Source organism: Macrosteles quadrilineatus, unplaced genomic scaffold, assembly GCF_028750875.1.
Source record: "Macrosteles quadrilineatus isolate MER2022 unplaced genomic scaffold, UCM_ALF_1.0 Scaffold_8__2_contigs__length_117827958, whole genome shotgun sequence".
Classification (NCBI taxonomy): Eukaryota; Metazoa; Arthropoda; class Insecta; order Hemiptera; family Cicadellidae; genus Macrosteles; species Macrosteles quadrilineatus.
The window spans coordinates 41,351,399-41,374,666 of NW_026542601.1; the positions used below are offsets into that span (position 1 = coordinate 41,351,399).

At 37.0% G+C, this 23,268-nt stretch overlaps 1 protein-coding gene across 1 annotated transcript in view; it reads right to left on the minus strand.

Annotated features, from left to right (window-relative positions):
* The window catches only part of LOC129001408 (uncharacterized), a 238,255-nt gene extending 215,852 nt beyond the window's left edge, over positions 1-22,403 (minus strand). The window contains exons 1-4 of the mRNA XM_054428664.1: positions 22,375-22,403; positions 17,496-17,851; positions 2,735-2,768; positions 1,780-2,108 (exon numbers count right to left, since the gene is read on the minus strand). Coding sequence (XP_054284639.1) covers positions 1,780-2,108; positions 2,735-2,768; positions 17,496-17,693 — 561 coding nt within the window. The 5' untranslated portion in view covers positions 17,694-17,851; positions 22,375-22,403. The remainder of the gene's footprint in view (positions 1-1,779; positions 2,109-2,734; positions 2,769-17,495; positions 17,852-22,374) is intronic.
* Between the last annotated feature and the right edge of the window lie 865 nt (positions 22,404-23,268).

Sequence of the window (23,268 nt, forward strand, 5' to 3'; positions counted from 1 at the left end):
CTAATAAAGTGTGTTTTTGAGTAAAATATTGATAGCTTAGTACAAAATAAATAAATTTGCCAAGTTTGATCAAAATATATCCATAAACAAGCAAACTACAACATTTGACAATATTCTCCATAAGAATAACATGGGAATTTTAAATTTACAATTTCTTTAATTTTCTCCGTTACCAATAATCGAACAAAAATACTTTTATATACTAAATTATTTGTTTTTTTAAGCTCTTTAATAAGGTTTAAAGAGAAATCGGGAAATTTTGTGTTTTGAGGGTCAAAAGTGAGAAAAACCAATTTTTACCCCATAAAACCCCCCGTAAAGCCCCGTTCTCATTGTCCGATCGTGCTGGTTCGCGAACTCATTCAAGTTTATCCCGCTTTACACCTTTAAACCAAATTTCATCAAAATCGGACAAAAATTACTCAAGTTATCGCGTTCACGGACGTATATATATATATATATATATATATATATATATATATATATATATATATATATATATATAAGTCTATATATATATGCATATATAAAAATTTGAACAAATGGTGTTTTTGTCCTCTGGGGACATCAAAATGAAAAAGTAAATCGGTCCCGGGTCTAGGTCTTTCCGTGCCACCTACGGTAATAGCTACTTCCCTATAGGGAAATTCGCTAAAAAACACACTTTCGTTTCAATATTATAGATAACTTCATTATTTACATAACTTAAATATAAATCCGTAACTGTACCAGCATTTTTCTTTTTTTTATCACACCAATAAGTTCTTTAATAGTTGCTTAAAATAAACCGGGAGATTCTCGCTGTACTTGCAGATTTGGGCAATACGAGAATGCGCAGTGCAATTGGTTAGTGGCGAGTGTGATGTGGGGGTGGGCGGTCTTTGAAGGCACTAATAACAATTATTTTTAACAAAGGTTACTTGCACAAATGTATATTGCATAATATAACTCTTTTTTTTAGAATGAATTTATTATGTCATAGGTATTGACACGAAATTACAACTATATATTAATAATAACTTAAATTGTTAAAACCGTGAGTTTAAAAAAAAATTGTGTTGACATCATTTCTGTGTAGATTTTGACGCTCTATATTTTATCTCTCTACATAAATATCTCTAAAACTAACCGGTTTCAAGTATTTATTGAAAACCCAGTTTTGACCGCCATTTTTCAAATATGGCGGTGTTTGTCCAAGGGCGTCAATGTTATTATATACCACTCGGCATATTCGCAATCAGTGCAAAAAACTGAGTCAGAATCAGTCAAAAAACCTTTTCCCGCCCAAATTTCCAGGTCCCCCTAGCTGACGCCCAGACATTTTATTGGGCTAACACTTTTTGTGAATAAGTTTTAGAGGCAGAAATGCATTTCTGACATGCTTAGTTGTAAGCAATTGCAAAGTTTTATTCAAACATAAGGATTTCATAGAAATAAAATCTTCTACTGATTTCTAATTTCATTCTGCACCCACACAAATCTGACCTCAGCTTAGAGCCAAGCCGTTAATTGAAGGATAACTTAAGGAAAACGAGTTTAACATTTTAAAGACTATTTTTTAAACTAAGCCATAAACAAGTTTATACATTTCCTCTACAGTCTTCGTATATACATTAAACTCGTTATGCGTTTGGTTCCAAAATCGTTTAACATTAGACAGTGGGTTTACTTAGTTACAATTGTACATAAATTACACAAAATATATACATTAAGGATTTACTCATTGTTTTACAGTATCGCTAAACTTCTAATGACGTTTTCCAACTACTTAAAACTCACCCTTTTCCAGTAAGAGTTCTTTGACGGAGAATTTAATTTAGTAAACACAACCGTTCTGAAATCGTCCTTATTGTACATCCAAGAGAAATCACGATGCTTTCCTGTTTCACCGATATGAAAAATCTCCCTAGCAGATAAGTCTTTTTTTAGCGCCATAATGGTGAGTGTTTGTTTCAATGCTTCAGAACAACTAATACCATCGATTGATGTAATGTGATGTCCTATTGGAGTTCGCAGTCTTATCTCCCGGTATTGGTTGTAGCAGCTCAACACAATTTTTGGACTCCCAACGCTCACATACTCTGCGCTAATTCCAGTAGTCATATAATCTGAGAAAATAATAGAAATTTAACTCAGTTTAATAAATTCAACGAGTCATGCACACGCACAAAAATACTTATTTCATTCTAAAGCGAATTGACATCTGAATTGAATACTGTCCTGCCAATAATCATTTATTTGACCTAAATGGAATTAGTGGGTGTCGGGGTTCAGGCCACTGGTACTGTAGTAAATTCAGGGGCCATATTTATAACACCTGACCTAACCTAATGTAACCAAACCTCTATATGTGTTTTAGGGCTAGAGGTGGCCGGTTCTCCGTTTCCCGGAATGTAGTATGGCCTTGAATTTGAAATATGAATTTGTTAATGGTTTCTTATCCATTGCACTGTTAAGGGTGGTCTCTGTGGCAACTAAAAATTGTATTAATCTCAAACAATGTAACAATATGAGTCTAAAAAAATAATTAACCTTAGTAGTTCAATAACAAATAAATTAATTTTGTTGAAGTTTTACAGCTCAGGAGTAGGAGGCACTGTAAAATTAGCTTGTCAAAAGTTAGGCTATATTTTCTTAAGATAGTGTTTGTTTTGAAACAGTATGACACTTGAAGTCAAATACGTGTAAAATGTATCTAATAAATGCAAAACCAATTCGTAATGGAATAACTCACCGGTTGTATAACGAGGAAAAACTAAATCTCTTTCCTGAAACAAATAAAGTGATCTCATTAATGTTTAAAATGTATATGGGACTAAATTTAATCTCCCCACTACTCCACTGATACAATCAATACTTCTGATATATTAAACAAATTTGATTTTTCTTTTCCGAGTTCGTTTCGCTCTTCTACCCGACCGATTTTTATGGTCGAGGTCTCAAATTGAAGGTATGCACGCACAGATTTCACATCAAGCATCGGCATATACTTATCTGTTGTTTTACTCAACAGTATGGTTTTCAGTGTTTTTTGTTGTTCATATTCCAATTCTGTTAACGATATCTTTTACCAAGTGAAAATAAACGTCTACTAACAAATAAACCACTCTAAAATTTCCCATTACTTACTAGATTCCAGCTTACATTATTCTCCAGGGATTAAAATACGGACTTCAACTAAAGTTAGACATCATCGTTGTTTGTCCATCATTGTAGTATGATATCTAAAATTAAATATGTATTTCCACCCTAACAAACGAGGTTCCAGTTTACTTTTTTACAGCCGAAGCTGTTATGTGAAAAATGACGATTTTGTGAGTATAATTTGATGGGAAATGTGACTAATGGGATATATGTGGTCATTAGGGGGAATGTCGACATTAGGGTTGGGACCCATGGGATATATGTGGTCATTAGGAGTAATGTGGACATCAGGGTTGGGACCCATGAGATATATGTGGTCATTAGGAGGAATGTCGACATTAGGGTTGGGACCCATGGGATATATGTAGTCATTGGGTGGAATGTGGACATCAGGATTGGGACCCATGTGATATATTTGGTCATTGTGGGGAATGTGGACATCAGGGTTGGGACCCATGTGATATTTTTGGTCATTGTGGGGAATGTGGACATCAGGACTGGGACCCATGTGATATATTTGGTCGTTGTGAGGAATGTGGACAACAGGGTTGGGACACATGATATATATATATATATATATATATATCTAATATATAAAATTCTCGTGTCACAGTGTTTGTCTGCAAACTCCTCCGGAACGACTTCACCGATCGTTATTAAATTTGGTGTGTAAATTCTGTAGGTATGCGAATCGGACGTAAACTATTTCCCGTTTCGAAATTCTTAAAAGGGCTCCGCCCCAGTGGCTCTGGAGTTTCCCATGTTAACCTTATGAGAAATGGAATTAATGAATCTTAACAGCTGTTTCAATTAAACAAGTTGGTTCTGTTCTATGATGTTCAATAGCATTAAAGTTACAAGGATTACCAACAGGGTGCAGCACTATTATTTCTTTACATTTATGACAACAGCTAATTTGCAACCAAAAGGTGAGTGAGCGTAGCGAACGAACTTCAACTTGGAGGCGAGTTAGCGTAGCGAACGAGCTAACCTGAAGGCAAGTAAGCGCAGCGAACGAGCTCCAACCTAAAGGTGAGTGAGCGTAGCGAACGAGCTCCAACCCAAAGGTGAGTGAGCGTAGCGAACGAACTTCAACCTGGAGGCGAGTTAGCGTAGCGAACGAGCTGACCTGAAGGCAAGTGAGCGCAGCGAACGAGCTCCAACCTAAAGGTGAGTGAGCGTAGCGAACGAGCTCCAACCCAAAGGTGAGTGAGCGTAGCGAACGAACTTCAACCAGGACGTGATTGAGCGATGCGAACGAGATCATCTTGAAAATTAAACGTAACGGTACTTTCTTTCCATCGGTCTGTCTTAGGGGAAACCTATAACTTAGGCGATACGAAGTTCGCCGGGTCAGCTAGTATATATATATATATATAGATATATAAATATATATATATATATATGTGGTCATTGGGAGGAATATGGACATCAGAATTGGGACCCATGTAATATATTTGGTCATTGTAAGGAATGTGGACATCAGGGTTGGGACACATGGGATATATGTGGTCATTGGGTGGAATGTGGACATCAGGATTGGGACCCATGTGATATATTTGGTCATTGTGGGGAATGTGGACATCAGGGTTGGGACCCATGTGATATTTTTGGTCATTGTGGGGAATGTGGACATCAGGACTGGGACCCATGTGATATATTTGGTCGTTGTTTGTGTGTGGACTTCAGAATTGGGACCCATGGGATATACATGTAGTCATGCGGAGGAATGTGGACATCACGGTTGGGACACATGAGATATATATTTGGTCATTGGGAGGGATATGGACTTTAGGATTGGGACCCATGTGATATATAGTTGGTCATTGGGAGGAATGTGGACATCAGGGTTGGGACACATGGGATATATGTGGTCATTGGGAGGAATGTGGACATCAGGGTTGGGACACATGGGATATATGTGGTCATTGGGTGGAATGTGGACATCAGGATTGGGACACATGGGATATATGTGGTCATTGGGAGGAATGTGGACATCAGAATTGGGACCCATGTGATATATTTGGTCATTGTGGGGAATGTGGACATCAGGGTTGGGACACATTCGTTATATATTTGGTCATTGGGAGGAATGTGGACATCAGGATTGGGACCCATGTGATATATTTGGTCATTGTGGGGAATGTGGACATCAGGGTTGGGACACATTCGTTATATATTTGGTCATTGGGAGTAATGTGGACATCAGGGTTGGGACCCATGTGATATCTTCTATCTATATATTAATTGCGTAGGCCGATTCTTTGCGTCAAAATTGTGGGCGACTGGGAAGTCGTAGAATGACGGGAGAGGGCTCAAAAAGGTTTCGATCCCGTGACGGTGGGAAAAATAGAGAAGTCCCAAAAATTGTAGCACGAAATTAGATACAACATAAAATGTTCTCCATAAGAACAACATTAGAAGCCATTCACTGCTGATTTTTGATTACTTCTATACAGCTGATTGTGATTTATGATTAAGCCAGTAAGCAATATTACATTTGGATTACTCATTTGCCAGTAAATTCTGCAATGTACCGTATACTATATAAAACCAGGGATAACGTTACCTATAATGTTATATTTATTCTACACTTTTTTTTAATTTACTAAAATATATATTTGATATTTATTGTAGTCGGTAATTAATATTTTATATATAGTGGAATAACCTTATCGATCACTCTTAGAAAACAACCTTGGTAAAGAAACGTGACATATTTTTACACAGAAGTGAACTTTTAATATTACATTAAATGATACAACAGTACAACAGCTGACCAGCTGATTTACAGCCAGTGCTGCCAACGTATTTCGCGCGCATACGACCTTGTCTGCATGTTACGCGCTCACTATTTTGTGCCTTCACGTTGCAAATCTGGGGTGAGTGAGACAAAGTAATTAGAGTGAGACAATGTTAACATTGTCTCACTGATGAGCGAATTGGCCAATTTGATGAGCGAATTGGCCAATTTGCTTTCTCAAATCAGTGAGAGAACATGTACATTGTTAGGTAACTGTAGGAAAACAATATTGTTTGGAAGAGATTTTAACCAGGTACTGCCTGTTGCTCCAAACAAAAAAAGTTAATACATATAATATAGCGTATCATGCACGGTAGTAAATGGAGCATCCGTATATAGGTACGTTTTGATTGGAGCGACAGGAGCGACAGTCACGCAGCGACTGTCGCCAAGCGGCACTCGGCAGGCGTGGGACACTGATCTTAGGCACAGAAAACATATTAGGCCTACTATAACCAGTATGTTTTCTGTGTCTTAGGGGGTTTACATGGTCCTGTTTTGCTTGGAGCTACTGTCGCTAGAGCCGCGAGCTGCAGTCGCTGGGTAGGCCTACTGCTCCAAGACCAATCAGGAGCGACAGTCGCTTAGCGACAGTTACATTTCTGATTGTTTTCATACACTATTTTGACAGCTTTTCATTTTCGCTATGGTGTCGTCGGCTATCCGCAGCACAACGTCTGAGATGAAGTTAAGTTTTATTGCAGATGCAAACGATAGATTAATAGAAGAAAAGACAAAACACCCCGCCCTTTATGATTTAAAGAATATTTCCTACAAAGACCAAAGAGTAGAGGACAACATCTGGCTGGCAATAGCAGGTGAAGTCATAAGACCATTAGTTTATTATTATGTTATTATATTGCAAGTTATTTTAATATATTGGTAGATTATTTAGATTGTAGACTTTAAGGACTTTTAATTACATTGTCGTTCAGGTGATTCAACAAATATTTTTCTGTATAGATGGTTATTGATCAAACTGGTTTAAAAGTCAGGCGTGTTTTATGTAAATATATAAAATGCCAATTATTACAGTAATGCGGTAAAAAGATATACTATTCAAATATTAATGGTGTATTAAATGTATTTGGTATTTTTTGTCATACCCTACAATCAACAGAATACAATTTTCGCTCTGTGAGCACTGAGCAGGTTGTTTATGTAGTGTCATTCATATGCCTTTGCATTTAACACATGTTTTATAATTTAGTTTGTTGTTGTGGTGAGGATGACTCTTGTTGAATAATAAACACATTCTTTACTTGCAGCATTTATTAGAATATAATATTATCTTACATGGTGTCAGGTTGTGAAATAAACCTTTAAAAACATGCCAAGACCTAACAAAAAATCTTCTAGAATGTCAAAAAAGGAAGAGGACGAGTTTACAACTGAAGATTCTGGAGATGAGACAGTTGGTCCACGACATAGAAGTAAGTTTCAAATAGGCTCTAATAAATCTATGAAAATGATTAGTACCCAATCAAAGCCAGCGCCAATAATGATAGGTCTACAGGCACCACTAAGTGCTCCTGAAATATTTGATTTTACCAACCCAGCTATGTGGCCTGTATGGATTAAGCGATTTGAACGTTACAGGCAGGCATCAGAGTTAAAACCGGACCACCAGCAAATAAGCACCCTTTTATATACCTTAGGGCAGAAAGGTGAAGGTCTTTTTGAAACATTTGGACTAGGCGAAGAAAAAGAGTTAACTTATGAGGAGGTAGTAAATGCCTTTGCGAGGTACCTACTTAGGCCTTAAAAGAAATTTGGTCTACGAAAGAGCTAAATTTCTAAAACGTAGGCAAAGTGCAGGTGAACCGGTGGATGCTTTTGTCAATGACTTGCATAAACTCGCGGAAAGTTGCGAGTTTGGACAGCTTAAGGACAGTTAGGTACGAGACTTAATTGTTATTGGTGTTCATAACCAAAACCTATCAGAGTCTCTACAATTAGACGAGTCATTGACCCTTCATAAGGCAACTACGAGAGTACGTCAAGCAGAAGCAATGTCTAAACAGCAAGCTGTAATTAGAGATAAACCATCCAGGGAAGATGTATTTTGGGTAAGTTCAAAACCTTTTGATAACAATAAACGTGTGGTTCAAACTACTAAAACATTTTCCTGTCGTCGCTGTGGAACAACTCATGGCCCTCGGGAATGTCCTGCTTTTGGAGAAAAGTGTTCCAAACGCAAATTTCGTGGTCACTTTCCAAACTGTTGTCCAAACAAACCAAAGGAGGTAAGATAGATTAAGGAAGTTGACTCAGACGATTCGATTCATTCAAAAAAAGGATATTTAGGTGAAGTAAACTATAAGCAGGGTAAATGTACGAGTGTAGTGGTAAAGGTAAATAGTCAACCAGTAGAGTTTAAGATGGACGCTGGGGCAGACGTTTCTGTTATGGGAAGTACACTTGCACTTGACCTCAAACTTGTAATCCGTCCAACCCATAAATTTCTTTTTGGGCCGGGCCAGACTAAATTGACTGTTGTGGGTGTCTGTTCAGCTGAAATTATGTATGGCAATACGCAAATATTAGAAGACATATATGTCTTGCCGTCCCAAAATACACCTCTAATGAGTAGAAATGCATTGTTGAAACTGGAGTTACTTACGTTTAACGTTAATCTTGTAGATGGTGAATCACTCCAGAGTCAATATCCAAAAGTGTTTGAGGGCATGGGTAGAATGAATCATCCATACAAGATTAGGCTGCACGAAGATGCAAAACCTTATGCTGTTATGTCACCGAGGAGGGTGGCTTTCTCACTCCACAAACAGGTTAAATATGAATTGGACAGGATGCTTGCTGATGGTGTAATAGAACCAGTAACTGAACCTACTGACTGGTGTTCTCCCGTAGTAGTGGTTCCAAGGAGTGATGGTAGAATTAGACTCTGTGTTGATTACACAAAATTGAACCAAAACACGTGAAAAGAGAATTGTTGCGGCTTCCATTAGCGGATGAGCCTCTAGCTAAGTTGGAAGGAGGTAAGCTTTTCACTAAGTTGGATGCTGCCAATGGATTCTGGCAGGTTCCACTTCACAGTGATTCATTTAAACTCACCTCGTTCATTACACCATTCGGGCGATATTTCTTCAAGAGACTTCCGTTTGGAATCTGTTCTGGACCGGAGGTTTTCCAATTCCGACTGAGTCAAATGCTTTCTGATATCCCAGGCGTAGTGAATCAAGCGGATGATATCTTGATAATATGGAAGACAGAAGTAGAACATGACAGCAGAATCAAACTGGTACTAAAGAGACTCTCAGACAATGGTATCACGTTAAACAAAACAAATGTAAGTTTGGAGTAGAAAGTGTGATTTTCCTCGGACACGTTGTCTCATCGCAGGGAGTCAGTATTGACCCAGAGAAGACTAAAGCTATTCTGGCCATGAAAAGCCCCCAGAGTATAACGGAGGTTCGACAGTTTTTGGGAATGATAAACCAATTAACGAAGTTCGTTCCTCATCTAGCTGAACAAAACAGCACCAATCAGAAGTCTCCTTAAAAAAGGAGTTGAATGGACTTGGGATGAGCCTCAAGAACAATCTTTTAAGGAATTGAAGAAGGTTGTAGCTAATGATACTGTATTGGCCAACTACAACAGAGAAGCGAAAACTCGTGTAATGGCAGATTCGTCATCTTATGGTTTAGGGGCAGTGATCGAACAGTTTGATGGAAAGGATTGGCGTCCATTAGCATTTGCATCGAGGACATTAACAGAAACAGAGTCAAGATATGCTACCATTGAAAAAGAAGCTCTCGGCTTAACTTGGGCTTGCGAAGGATTTTCTAGCTTTATTCTTGGTAAAAGATTCCAGCTTTACACAGATCATAAGCCTCTGACTGAGATAATGGGTTCAAAGCCGATCTCTGATCTTTCTTCTCGGCTGCAACGTTTTCGTATGAGATTGCAAAATTTCGACTACGAAGTTGTTCACATCCCGGGGAAAGAAAATGTAACTGCAGATTTACTATCAAGAAGCCCTGAAATTTCACCAAAGGATTGGGAGAATGAGGTTATCGAGAATCTGTAGTAGGAAATGTTTGTAAGAAGCATAATCGATGCATTGCCTTGTTCTGATAAACGGCTGTTGGAAATTAAGAATGCCCAACATGAAGACCCGGAAGGACAGGAGCTCTTAAAAAAATCGGTATTCTGGAAGTATCGCAATGAATTTGCTTTGGAAGATGGATTAATTGTAAGGGAAGGAGGATGTTCATTCCAAAGGCCTTGAGAAAAGAAATCTTATCAAGATTACATGAGGGACATTTGGGTATAGTGAAATGTCGGCGGCGTGCTCAAGAATCTGTTTGGTGGCCAGGCTGTTCAACAGAAATTACTACTACAGTGGAAAATTGTCCAACATGTATAGAACACAGACTACAGCGAAAGGACCTCTGATGTCTACACAGCTTCCTCAGGAGCCTTGGACCCACTTATGTGCAGATATTTTGAAATGTGACCAAAACTGGTATTTGGTAATACAAGATTATTTCTCACGATTTTTAGAGCTCATCGAACTCAATACTTTGACTTCAGCGGCAGTTATTGGAAGGATGAAAAACATTTTTGCACGACACGGGATCCCTCTAGAAATTCGTACAGATGGAGGTACTCAGTTTACTTCTGACGAGTTCAAAGGTTTCGCAAAAGAGTATGGATTTAGAGCTGTAACTAGTAGTCCACACTTTCCTCAATCGAATGGAGAAGCTGAAAACGCTGTATCTATAGCCAAGTGGATTCTACTAAAGACTAAAGAGTCCGGATCCCAATCTTGGTCTATTACCTTACAGGACCACCAAATTGGAATCGGGGTTATCACCTACAGAGCTGCTGTATGGTAGAAAACTAGGAACAACTTTACCTTCTCTCAATGACTTTCAAGTGGTTGGAAAAGATCAAATAGAATCTTTTCGAAACTGTGACAAGAAAATAAGAGACAGAGTCAAGAAAAACTTTGACAACAGAAGAGGCGTCAAAGAACTTCCACCTTTAACAGTAGGAGAGAGGGTCTGGGTTAAAGATATAAGTGCGAAAGGAACCATAAGATCAACAACCAATCTACCTCGATCCTACATAGTATCATTGAGTAATGGGAATGATGTAAGACGAAACAGATGGCATCTCATTCCCCTACCAAGAAAAGAGAATGATGATTCTGACGATGTCTACCGTGGAAGGAGGGTGCAGCAAAACCACAATGATGGAATAAGAAGATCGAGCAGAACTATCATACCACCAATAAGATATGAGTAAATATAATGAGGAAGGGGAGATGTAGTGTCATTCATATGCCTTTGCATTTAACACATGTTTTATAATTTAGTTTCTTGCTGTGGTGAGGATGACTCTTGTTGAATAATAAACACATTCTTTACTTGCAGCGTTTGTTATAATTTTATATTATCTTACAGTTTATAACACTGATTTCCAATTCAAGTGATGCTTGTGTAATCAAATTTACGGAGAATGTTCAGTTTTGGCAGTTTATTTTTTCTTCGTGGCAGTTTTTGAATGTTTCTTATACAAATAACTAAAGAATACTTAATTAATTTTTACTAAGTGAATTTATTGAATTTATTTAGTGAATTTATACTTAGTGCGCACTTTTGAGGTTAGGTGCACTGACGGTACCACGTCTCGGTGACGCCAGGAAGAAGAAGTCGCTCCAAGCAAAACGTACCTTAACAGTAAAACCTAGAGGTAATTTCCGTTTCTTAAAACTAACCATAAATATGCATTATGAAGATGCTGATGAAAGGTAATTTCATGATTGCTTTCGATAACTGGGTAATTGAACCTAACCAGTCACAAAATAGTTAGTAATCAATCAGGCGTTGATTAGGCCCAATAGAAGATGTAAAATCAATCGCACCTTTAGGAGGAGTACCACCACGTAAACTTACACTAGGCTAATAGTAGTTTTTTAAATGTTGGATCATAAACAAATATAGGGTTAAGTTTGGTGGGATGACTTTACTTTACACGAGGATAAACTTAGAAATAATAACTGGGTTGGGGTGCTAATTTTTAGCGGTTTTGACCAAGAACTATTTCATATATTGCCCTTTAAGGCCGTAATTGCTTTCCAACGCTTTCCAAAGGGAACTTTCCATATACCCAATGTTAAAAATACCCCAGCTGTACTTATTTATTTGTATGTGATTCTTTCAATTTATTATCTTACTAGCTGTAACCCGCGGGCTTTGCCCCGTTTAACTTCTTAATTTTCAAGATTACTCGTTCGCATGGCTCAATCACGTCCTGGTTGAAGTTTGTTCGCTACGCTCACTCACCTTTAGGTTGGAGCTCGTTCGCTACGCTCACTCACCTTTAGGTTGGAGCTCGTTCGCTACGCTCACTCACCTTTAGGTTGGAGCTCGTTCGCTGCGCTCACTTGCCTTCAGGTTAGCTCGTTCGCTACGCTAACTCGCCTCCAGGTTGAAGTTCGTTCGCTACGCTCACTCACCTTTTGGTTGCAAATTAGCTGTTGTCATAAATGTAAAAGAAATAATAGTGCTGCATTCTGTTGGTAATCCTTGTAACTTTAATGCTATTGGACATCATAGAACAGAACCAACTTGTTTAATTGAAACAGCTGTTAAGATTCAATAATTCCATTTCTCATAAGGTTAACATGGGAAACTCCAAAGCCACTGGGGCGGAGCCCGAAAGGATTTTTGAAATAAGAATATGCCTATATGTTAATCGGGAATGTGAGCTATCATCATGCCAAATTTCAGCCCAATCCGACCAGTATTTTTCGATTTTACTTTTCCCATACACACATACACACATACAGCAACCACCTCTTTTTTATAATAGTATAGATTAAAATCAGGTGTGATTATTTGTTTGTATTACTGTATTCTGTTTAGTTTATTTTAGCCTAATTTAACCAATCAATATTTTTATTAATACGTTAATACTTATGAGGTTAAACGGGGCGAAACCCGTGGGTAATAGCTAGTAAATAATATGTAAGGGTTCATAAAATTCGTGAATATTTATAATAAAACTAAACCCTTACTAGCAGAATCGCCTCGCCAATTCGCCGAAGTTCCAAATTGTAAACAAAACAAATTAGTAGATGACACAAGTTCAGCAACAGCTGATCTTGTGGTTCACCGCCGTACCGCTGGGCCGCGCATCAGTCGCTCGCGCCTGCGCCGGGACCCCAGCCACACAGCTGGATGTGCGCGGCGCTGGCAGAGACGAGACAGTGAGTCGGAGTCGGCGAGAGTCGACGGTCAGCAGGAACAGTGGCCTGAGCAATTAGGCAGAAGTTGTGATGGGACAAACGACTGATTTCAACTATCCGATGGTTTTGCTTTCATCCGATAGTCTTCAGATGGATGATTCATCTGATGATTTTTAGTGTAGTGGGGTGATTCCGTGCTGCTTCCGGAGAGACAGATAAAACTATCCGACTAGAGGTAGAATGGATAAACCATCTGTTCCCGCACCTGATCAGTAGTTTTGTTATTGTGGCGTTTGGCTTTCCTATCTAGCGCCATGTTTTGGAGAATTTATCCGTGCACGAATAAACAGAAAAATGATTAAAAAACTAAAATGTACTGTGAGAAAATTACTTCCCTCTTCTATGTTTTATTTTTATAATAAATTTATTAATTTCTTTATTTTTTTCGTTTAAAATTATTTAAAATAAATAATTAATTCGTGCTTAAGGTTTGTTATTTGCTATTTAATGAGACAATTCCCATTTTAAGTTGCTTGGTTATCTAAACTTAATTATTTCATCTTTCGATATTTATTACTCACGTAATAATTTTACGCCTAAAAGGTATCAAGGCTGTTTGTACAAATTATTCATAATCATAATAACTCCGTAATTAGTAATTAATATCTGCGCGAATGCATTTAAGTTACTGTTGTGCTGATCATGAGCAGATGATTCACCTGAGAATGGATTAATAATAACCAATTTAATACCCCTGTGTAGATAATTAAAAGGTAAACAAATTTAACTCATGGTGCAAATAAACGAATATTCATTTCACCATTCAATAATTTAAAGAGCAGTTTCAGTTGTCAAATCACTAATTCGTAGTTTAAACGAATGAAAATGCGGGACAGATAGTTTTACAAATTGGATGAAAGCGTGTAACGGGTGGTTTAAGACAGATGAGATAGTTGACTCGGCTGATTCACATGTGATAGAATGGATAGTTCATCCGGATGAAAAATAAAGTAACCATCGGATGAATCGGTTGGCGCACAACAACCGGATGAATCGTTTGTTTCTATCGGATAGTTCCCATCACTAGGCAGAAGAAGGACGCCCGACCCCCGACCCTACACACACTCTCGCTCACGCCAAGTGGACGACATTCGCCATTCGCCGTCGTTGTACCCAGGGCCGGGGATAGCAGCTAGTACTACTAGCTGCTATCCCCGGCCCTGGTTGTACCTAGGGCGCCTAGGATAACTCGACCTCACTCGCTATCGCTTTTATTACGCCTATCGTTTATTTCCTGTTATTCAATTACGTTATTTAAGTCAAACGTCCGCGGGAAGTTTAGTCTTAAATTTAATTGAACTAGTGTACATGTTGCTCGAATTCGAGCAATTAGGATTTGCAAACCAATAACAATCATACTAAGCTGTCCACATTTCAACAAAAACACACCTACCTTCCCTGTAGCAGCAAACCTAGGTACTCATATTAAAATTAACTTATTGTTATTTATGTAGGAAACAATGACCATTTTCAGGGAATATGTTTGTAGAAATTAAGCCAGGTAAATGGAAATATTGGTTTGCTGCGGATGCACAGTTTTAATAACAACAGCAATGATTGTAGAATCTGAATTATTACTTATATCCATGAGTTTATCTAGCAATTATTTCCTGTAAAATATTGTTGTAAATGTAAAATAGCAGCTAAAAAATATTGGACAGACTCGGTCAACAAATGACGTAACTGAAAGAATCCCATACTAATGACATTAACATATAGTTTGACAGTAGTTCCATTTAATCAATGTTAAATGTTTACATTCGGGCGAGTGGCATATTTTATTTATGTTTATGATCCATACAGTCATGCAGTATTTAATATATTTGGACCAGCTGTGTGGAATTTTGAAATCAAAATTAATTTGACAGTTAGTTCTGATTGTTTACATTTTTAAATTTTGTGGGTTTGTTCTTTGTTACCATGGATACCATAAATAAATATTTCACTTTTAATTTCTGACAACAGCTGGAGTTTCATAACAAATTTTGTTTCCCATGTTAATCTTATGGATAAATACGAAACTTTAAAGGGCCCCAGGGCCTCACTCTCTAATTATTTACCTAAAAAGAAAGTTTCCTGCACAACTTCACGTTACGCTCTTTACAATGACACCAAAAACATGTCAATCGGTTCAGTAGTTTCGGAGGAGTAATTGTCACAAAAATCCTGCTTGCGTATTAAATAAGTATATAGATAATTAGCAGAGATCGTTTTCTTTAAACTTGTGATTAGTCATATCGTTCTACTATAACATAGAGTGTTATCTGTTTTGTTAAAATAACTTTGTAAATATATAACGATCAGCATTGATTTGTGGAATATATGAATTTCGTTCGATACATAATTTATAGACCGTGAGTTCAAAGAAGTAACGGTCAAAACGAGATCCGCTCGGTTATAATTCCTTTGTGTTTTAATTGTGTTGTTTTATTTGTATTGTTTAAATCTATTCAAGTTCGATCGGTTCCGGTCACGCAAGGTGGCTTTTTCATATTCGTGTGTTTTTGTTTGTTTTGTTTATCGCGTAGGTCCGTGAGAACACGGTGTTACCTAAATATAATGTGTGGTGTTTAGTTTGTAGTCAATGTTGTTCGTAATTACTGTAGCAGCACTTCAGCTGTGAGATATTTTATCTATGGGTATCAGAGTTAATTAATAGTGAATTTATTAGAGTGATTTTAATACTTTGTTGGCTTCTTTACTAACTAACACGCTTTAATTTGTTTGTACATATTTCAGAACTACACTAACCATTGTAGCTATTCATTATCTTTTATACTAGAACCAGTGCACAGTAGTTATGTTCTATGTCGTTGTTTAGCCGCTATTAAGTGTTATTGTTCTGTGTATTTGCTTTACTATATTTACCACTTCATTATTAATTATTCATTTAGCCTTCCACTAATTATTGATGTGTTGAACAATATGCATTTAAAAATTCTAACTTATGATACGACACCGCTACTAACACACTAACCTTAGAAATTGCTTCAAATCTTAGCATAACGCTTTTTAACCTTTGCTTAACCTTTGACTATTAACGCTTAACTAAGGCTTTGGGGATTCGTATTGGCTTTGGGAATTTTAATTCGCCGTGACGTTAGTCAGTTAAGCACCAACTTCTGTTTCCATTCTTCACCATTTCCTTGATTCGTGTGCTCTCGCTAATCGAGTGATCTGTGTGTTGTATGTGTTGTGTGTGTGCAGCTAACTGCTTTGGTTAGCTGTAGTTTGCTAAGTAGCTTTTTCTTCTTTCTCTATTACTTCGGGCACACCGGAAATAAGTTAGTTATAAGTTAGCTTTAACCTATTCCGGAAAACCCGGAAATAAGTTAGTTATTAGCTAGATTTAATCTATTCCGGAAAACCCGGAAATAAGTTATTTATAAGTTAGCTTTAATTACTTCGGGCACACCGGAAATAAGCTAGATTTAACCTATTCCGGAAAACCCGGAAATAAGTTATTTATAAGTTAGACCTAAGCTATCCCGGAAAATCTGGGAATAATTAAGTTAGTTTTTAGTTAGGCTTAATCTATTTGAAATAAGTCTTTGTGTGCTCAACCTCTGTCTGTGTGTGTGTGTGTGTGTGTCTCGTATATTACTCTTTCTGTTAACGATCCTTCCCCGCCCTACTCTGTATGTTCGTTTGCACCTTTCCATATTCCTACTCTCTCACGGGGCTCTGAACTAGTCTACTCGCCCAAAACGCATTGTATTATTTTAAATAATAAAGACGCATCTAAACTGATTCTGTTCGGTCCGTGGCGCACGGACGTAGGGTATTAAATTAAATAAATAATTAACACTCCACCAAGGAGGTTGTGAACAGAGTCGCGCACGAAGCTATAACTGCGAAACAAAATCTCGCCCTCCCTCTTTTATTCACTCGTTTCCTGGCGATGATGAGGCACGAATAAAGCCAAGAGGCATAACATTCCCGCCTGAGCCAGGAAAACGACTTTAGGAGACAAAAGCGGGAAACTCGACCAAAATTGACCCCCGGAATAACCCAGCTCGGCTAGGCTATCATAGACGCGTAACGCCCCGACCCGACAAATTAACGAAACACACCCGGAAGCGGGTTACAAATAACTATAATTAGTTTAGTTATTTAACTTAGTAGCTAGGCTAAGAGTATTTTCTGTTAAGTAAATTACATTTCCCATGCAGCTAAATACTTTCAGATAAAAACTAAAGCGATCAACAGCTTGCGTCGGAGTGCAAACCAAGTCACATAATCTCTAGCATTAGTAAATGATCCACTTACCTTGGACCACTTGAAGAAGTCAACGTCTGGTCGTTTATCCCGGTTTACAGTTGGTTTCCGATCTTTGCCATTGCAACTGACACAAATATCATACCTGCACCATTCACTTATAGACCATGAGAATCCAATAGACAAATATTCCTTGCTCTTTCGTGTATTGAGGAAGGCGTAAAATTGTGAATCTATATTCAAGTACATATTAACAGTAACGATAGGGCCTTTCTTAGACGATGCGATCACAATAGAATCTGTAAACCTGTACAGTATGTAGGGTTCATCTTCCAAATGATTTGTAAAGATCTCGACAGGGCCTTTTTTTTCAATATCCCCAATGGCATCGAATGAAATTGTTTTTCCTGAAAATATGCATAAGATTAGGCATTATTTTATGTTAGGGGGGAATGAGAAGAGGTAGAATTTGTCATAATCATCAGTAGTAAACATATTTTACAAAAAAATTCTGTACATGTATTTTGTAATATCACTATCCAGATCATGTCCGGTTGAATTATACATATCAATTTAGTTTTAGCGAATTTCCCATATAGGGAATAAGCTATTACCGTAGTACTCATGGTAAGACCTGGACGCGGGACCGATTTTTTTCATTTTGAGGTCCCTAGAGGTCAAAAACACCATCTGTTCAAATTCATAAATATATATATATATATATATATATTATATACCTATATATGTGTGTGTGTGTCCGTTAGCACGATAACTCAAGCAAAAATGATCCGATTTTGATGAAATTTGGTACAAACGTGTAAACCTACGTTTATTCGAATGAGTTCGCGATCCAGCATGATCGGACAATGGGAACAGGGGTTTACGGGGGGTTTTATGGGGTAAAAATAGGTTTTTCCCATTTTTGACCCAAAAATCATAAAATTTAGCAATTTCTTTCCAAACCATTTTGCAGAGCTTAAAAAAACAAATAATTTAGTATATTGAAGCGTTATTAAGCGCCTAATGGTTACGGAGAAAATTCCAAAAAATTGTAAATTTAAAATTCCCATGTTATTCTTATGGAGAATAAGTAAATTGTTGTAGTTTGCTTGTTTATGAACATATTTCGATCAAATTTGGAAAATGATTTTATTTCTTACTAACTATTAACGTTTTACAAAAAAAAAACTGTTTTACCCTCTCTGATGCATCAAACCTAAGTACTAGTTAAACTAATTCTATTTAAATAGAGAATAAATGTTATATTTTTAAGTAGACATTTCAGTGTAGATCCAACCAGTCAAATGGAAATTCGCTTAGTCTGCAGGTTTGCTGCGGCGGGGGTATTATAATAATAATTATTATTTTATTTTTATTTTGCTTCTATAATAAATGCAGTAGACAAATTTGCAGTATCAGCAGGCTTCTTTTAGTCTTCCTATTTTTCAAAAACATCTTTTCAAACAACAGGCCTACAACGGACTTTTTGATATATTTTCAACTTTTTACAATTGTTTGTCAATTTGTAACTAAAAGGATTAAGCCAGGTGCCAAATTTTGACTGAGCAAGCTTTCTAACATAGATAAAAATAAATTATGGTTTCAGCATACAGTGTGTAAATTAAGTATTGAACAAAATCATTTTTTTACCAAAATAAATATAAATATTCTGTTTGTGGGATTGATTTTTAACAAAGAATCAGCAATTTTTTTACATAAAAAATACTTTTAACCCCCTTAACAAGGAGATGGATAAGGGGGCGATTTTTTAAAAATAGCAACCTCTATTGAGTGACCCCTCATTTCGAAAGAATTGTCAAAAGAAACACAATGTCACAAACCTGAGGTGGATATCTAACCTCTAGACAAAATGACAGGTATTCCAAAATTTGATTCATGTAAAAAAGCACCAATTTCACAAACAAATCTGTATTTTTTTCAACCGAAATAGATAAAAAATATTCCGCTTATGGCATTGATTGTTAACAAAGATTCCGCATTTCTTTACAACAAAAATATTGTTTAACCTCCTTAACAAGGTAGGGGGTATTTGTTGCGGTCGTCTTGAGTCATGATGCGTTGGTGGACGATAACATAAGCGGGGTTTTCATACTTTATGACGCAAAGTACGAATTCTGGGAGATACAAATGACAAATCGTTTTATTATAATAACTAAACTTTGAGCAATTTCACAGAACTTTACATTTACGTTACAAAAGAGGGACAGGGATCTTCATTCTTGTTGTTTTTAATTTCAACTAACAGAATTAGTTCATTGTTTATCACATGGTGTTTTAAACATTAGAAAAAGTATAAAATCAATGCCATCTGTAGTATTTCTTTGTAGATAAAAGAAAGAAATACTATAACAAATCACAAAGATACTGAAGATTACAGAAAACAAGAAAGAAATACTATAACAAATTAAATACCCCCCGCCGCAGCAAACCTGCAGACTAAGCAAATTTCCATTTGACTGATTGGATTTACACTGAAATGTTGCTAAATTTTATGTTTTTTGGGTCAAAAATGGGAAAAAACTATTTCTACCCCATGAAAGCCCCCGTAAGCCCCCGTTCCCATGGTCCAATCATGCTGGATCGCGAACTCGTTCGAAAAAACGTAGGTTTACACGTTTGTACCAAATTTCATCAAAATCGGATCATTTTTACTCGAGTTATCGCGCTCACGGACACACACACACACACACACACACACACACACACACATATATATATATATATAAAATACATATATATATAATATAAATATATATATATAAATAAATATATATATATATATATGCATTTGAACGGATGGTATTTTTATCCTCTAGGGTCCTCAAAACGACAAAAAATCGGTCCCACGTCCAGGTCTTACTATGAGTACTACGGTAATAGCTTATTCCCTTTATGGGAAATTCGCTAAAAGATACTGAAGATTACAGAACATACCCCCACCCGTGAACCACTAAGAGGGGGTCACCTTATAATCAAGTATTGAGAAAAAAATGTATTTTAGAAATGAACATATTTACAATAAACGGATGGTTAACAGTCTAACTTTTTTCATTATTCATCATTGATTGGAAGCGTTGAGACTTTAGTTATTTGTCTGGAGAGTGTTCCTGTTGAAGTTTTCAATAATTGTACAACTCGTACAAGACCATCTTGCTCTGGGGAGGTTGAAATGACAAGTCCCATTCGCCATGAAAGGGGAGGTTGGTTTGGTTCGTGCAATAGGACAAGATCTCCAGTTTTGATGTTACGTTGAGGAATTCTCCATTTCCCTTGTTGTTGCAACGTGTAGAGGTATTCTTGTTGCCATCTTTTCCTAAAACCTTTGGTTTAAGGCTTGACCGAACTTCCACCTTGACAATCGGTTTGTTGAAACATATTTCCAGTCAGATTCGGGAAGAGATAAAAGAGGTCCTCCAATCAGAAAATGGCCCGGAGTTAAGCAATCAATTTCGCTGGGGTCAGATGATAGTGGAGTTAATGGGATGAACTCTGCAAGAGTGAATCTATTCACCTATGACTCTCCGAAGATGGTGTTTGACACTACGGAAAGTTCTCTCCCAAAGGCCACCTTGGTGCGGAGCAGCAGGGGGGTAAGAAATGATATTATTATTATTTTTTTTTTTTTTTTTTTTTTTAAGAGGTTGGCGGCCTCTTTTAACCTTGCATTTGCCCGTCCACATAGACTAAGCGCCCGTGCGTGGATCGTTTACAGCAAAGCAAGGAGTGAGCCGGTACAGTACAAAGGTGAACTGTACTGATAAAATGTTATCAGCAGTGACCAGGATCCGAACCCACGACACTACTGCCTTGGGCCCGAAGTCCGCGACGCTACCGACTGAGCCACCGACTCACTAACTAAAAACGTAAAAAAACGTATTTAATGTTTTTTTTTTCATGGAAAACTTACTAAGAGCTTCTTGAGTTTCTTTCTGAATAAAGAATTTCTTTAAAACCTTTTGAACTTCATTAGCAGCACCTACATAATTTGTTCCGCAGTCCGAGTGGATGTCGCTACACAACCCTCGTCGAGAGGCAAAACTCGTCAATGCTGGTAGGGCCCCGTACACACATGACGATTTCTCTGCGGAAACATTGTCTGCCGACTGTCTCCGGCGTGTTGCCTTTTGTCTCCAGTAAGTCGGCCGACAAATTTCGGTGTTTTTGGAGACAAAATACAGTGTTTTCTGTTGTCCGTTCGAACGGGAAACACGGAGGCAAGAGACAAAACTTTTGTCTAAAGTCTGCATAAGTGGACGTGTCTGGAGACAGGAGACTGGTAACAAGCCGAAGGTGTTCAACGTTCAGCCCATTTAGTTAGACTGTAAAGCGGTAATATTACGATTTTTGGGCGGTAATTAAATAGCTGGATGGAGTTTCTTGAAAGTTTTGGAATTCGTTGTTAATAATTTATATTATTGTATGACATTTTATTGAATTGTACATCTCTTAAAGTTTAAAATCTTATTACCAACAAAGCCCAGCAAAATTTCCAAATCTTTAGAAGTTAACCTCGTTTCAAAGTTCCTAAATCCTCCACCTAATCTGAAGGTGTGATAGAATATTGTGACCATAGTACGAAACTTTCTCCAGAAAATGTTGGGTCCATCATCGTCTTTTCCTAGATTTATTAGGTCCATGGTTCAGAAAAATAAACCCCGCACAGGATATAACTACTGTGTGTCAACTGTCTTTCAACTGTCTGTCGACTGTCCGCGCATAGTCGGCAGACAGAGTTGGCTGACCATGTTCAGAACTGAAATCCGTAACAACATATAAATGGGCCTTGACGGAAAAACAAATAAAGATTGATAAAAAGTTATGATCGGGGTGCCTGGTCAAATTTTGTAAGTTTTTAGTGTTGATATATTGACAAGAGCATTTATTAATTTATATTATTTAGTAAACTCACCAGAAAGAAGTTTGTTGCAATTTCTGTCAGCCCCCTAAAACAACAGAGAGTATTTAACTCTTAAAATGAGCTTGTATTAACTTGAGTTTTAGCTTAAATAGAATAATTTACTCTTGCTATTAAAATGATCAGAACTGCATTGCACACCCACAACTCAGGATGCAAAAGCTTGTACTCTTATTGATTATGATTTTTCAAAAAAAGTTATGCATCAGAATCTAAAAAAAAAATGGTGGTAATGAATTTACTAATGCTGTAATAAAATGAATTTGATTGATAGCTCTGTATACAGTAGTTTGTATAAGTTAGAAAATACAGCGAATTGATGGATAAAATTAAATATCCTAGATATTTGAGTACAATTGAGGAAACAATAACTTTAAAAAGTCAAATTTGAATATGTAATGATTTGAATTTTCTTACGAAAATAAATTTGAGGCATTAGTTAAGTTTTTGATTAGTTTTTTAAAATGTAAATATGATTTATATAACGGAAGGTTTTATCTCTTTTGTTGGTCAGAAGATAATGGTACATATTTTAGATTAAAACAAAACACTTATGGAACTTTTGATGACACCACATAACCAAAATCCATAACATAATTCATTGTCCTACTTCTGGATATTGATTTATTAAAGGAATTATTTGTTTACCCTACAATATGCTTATCCTCCTTGACAAAGTTATTGTTTCATGACAACTGTCAAATCATCAGGTTCATCCTCATCTACGATTCGACTTAAGTTACATTTAAAATTGAAAACACAAAGAAATCTTTATGGTGATGATGTGGCAGTTGACACCTAACGTGTAGTTCGACCAGACGGATAAGGATATTGGAAAGTAACAAAGTAATTCTATTAAGCAAAATAACAATTGATAATTTTTTTACT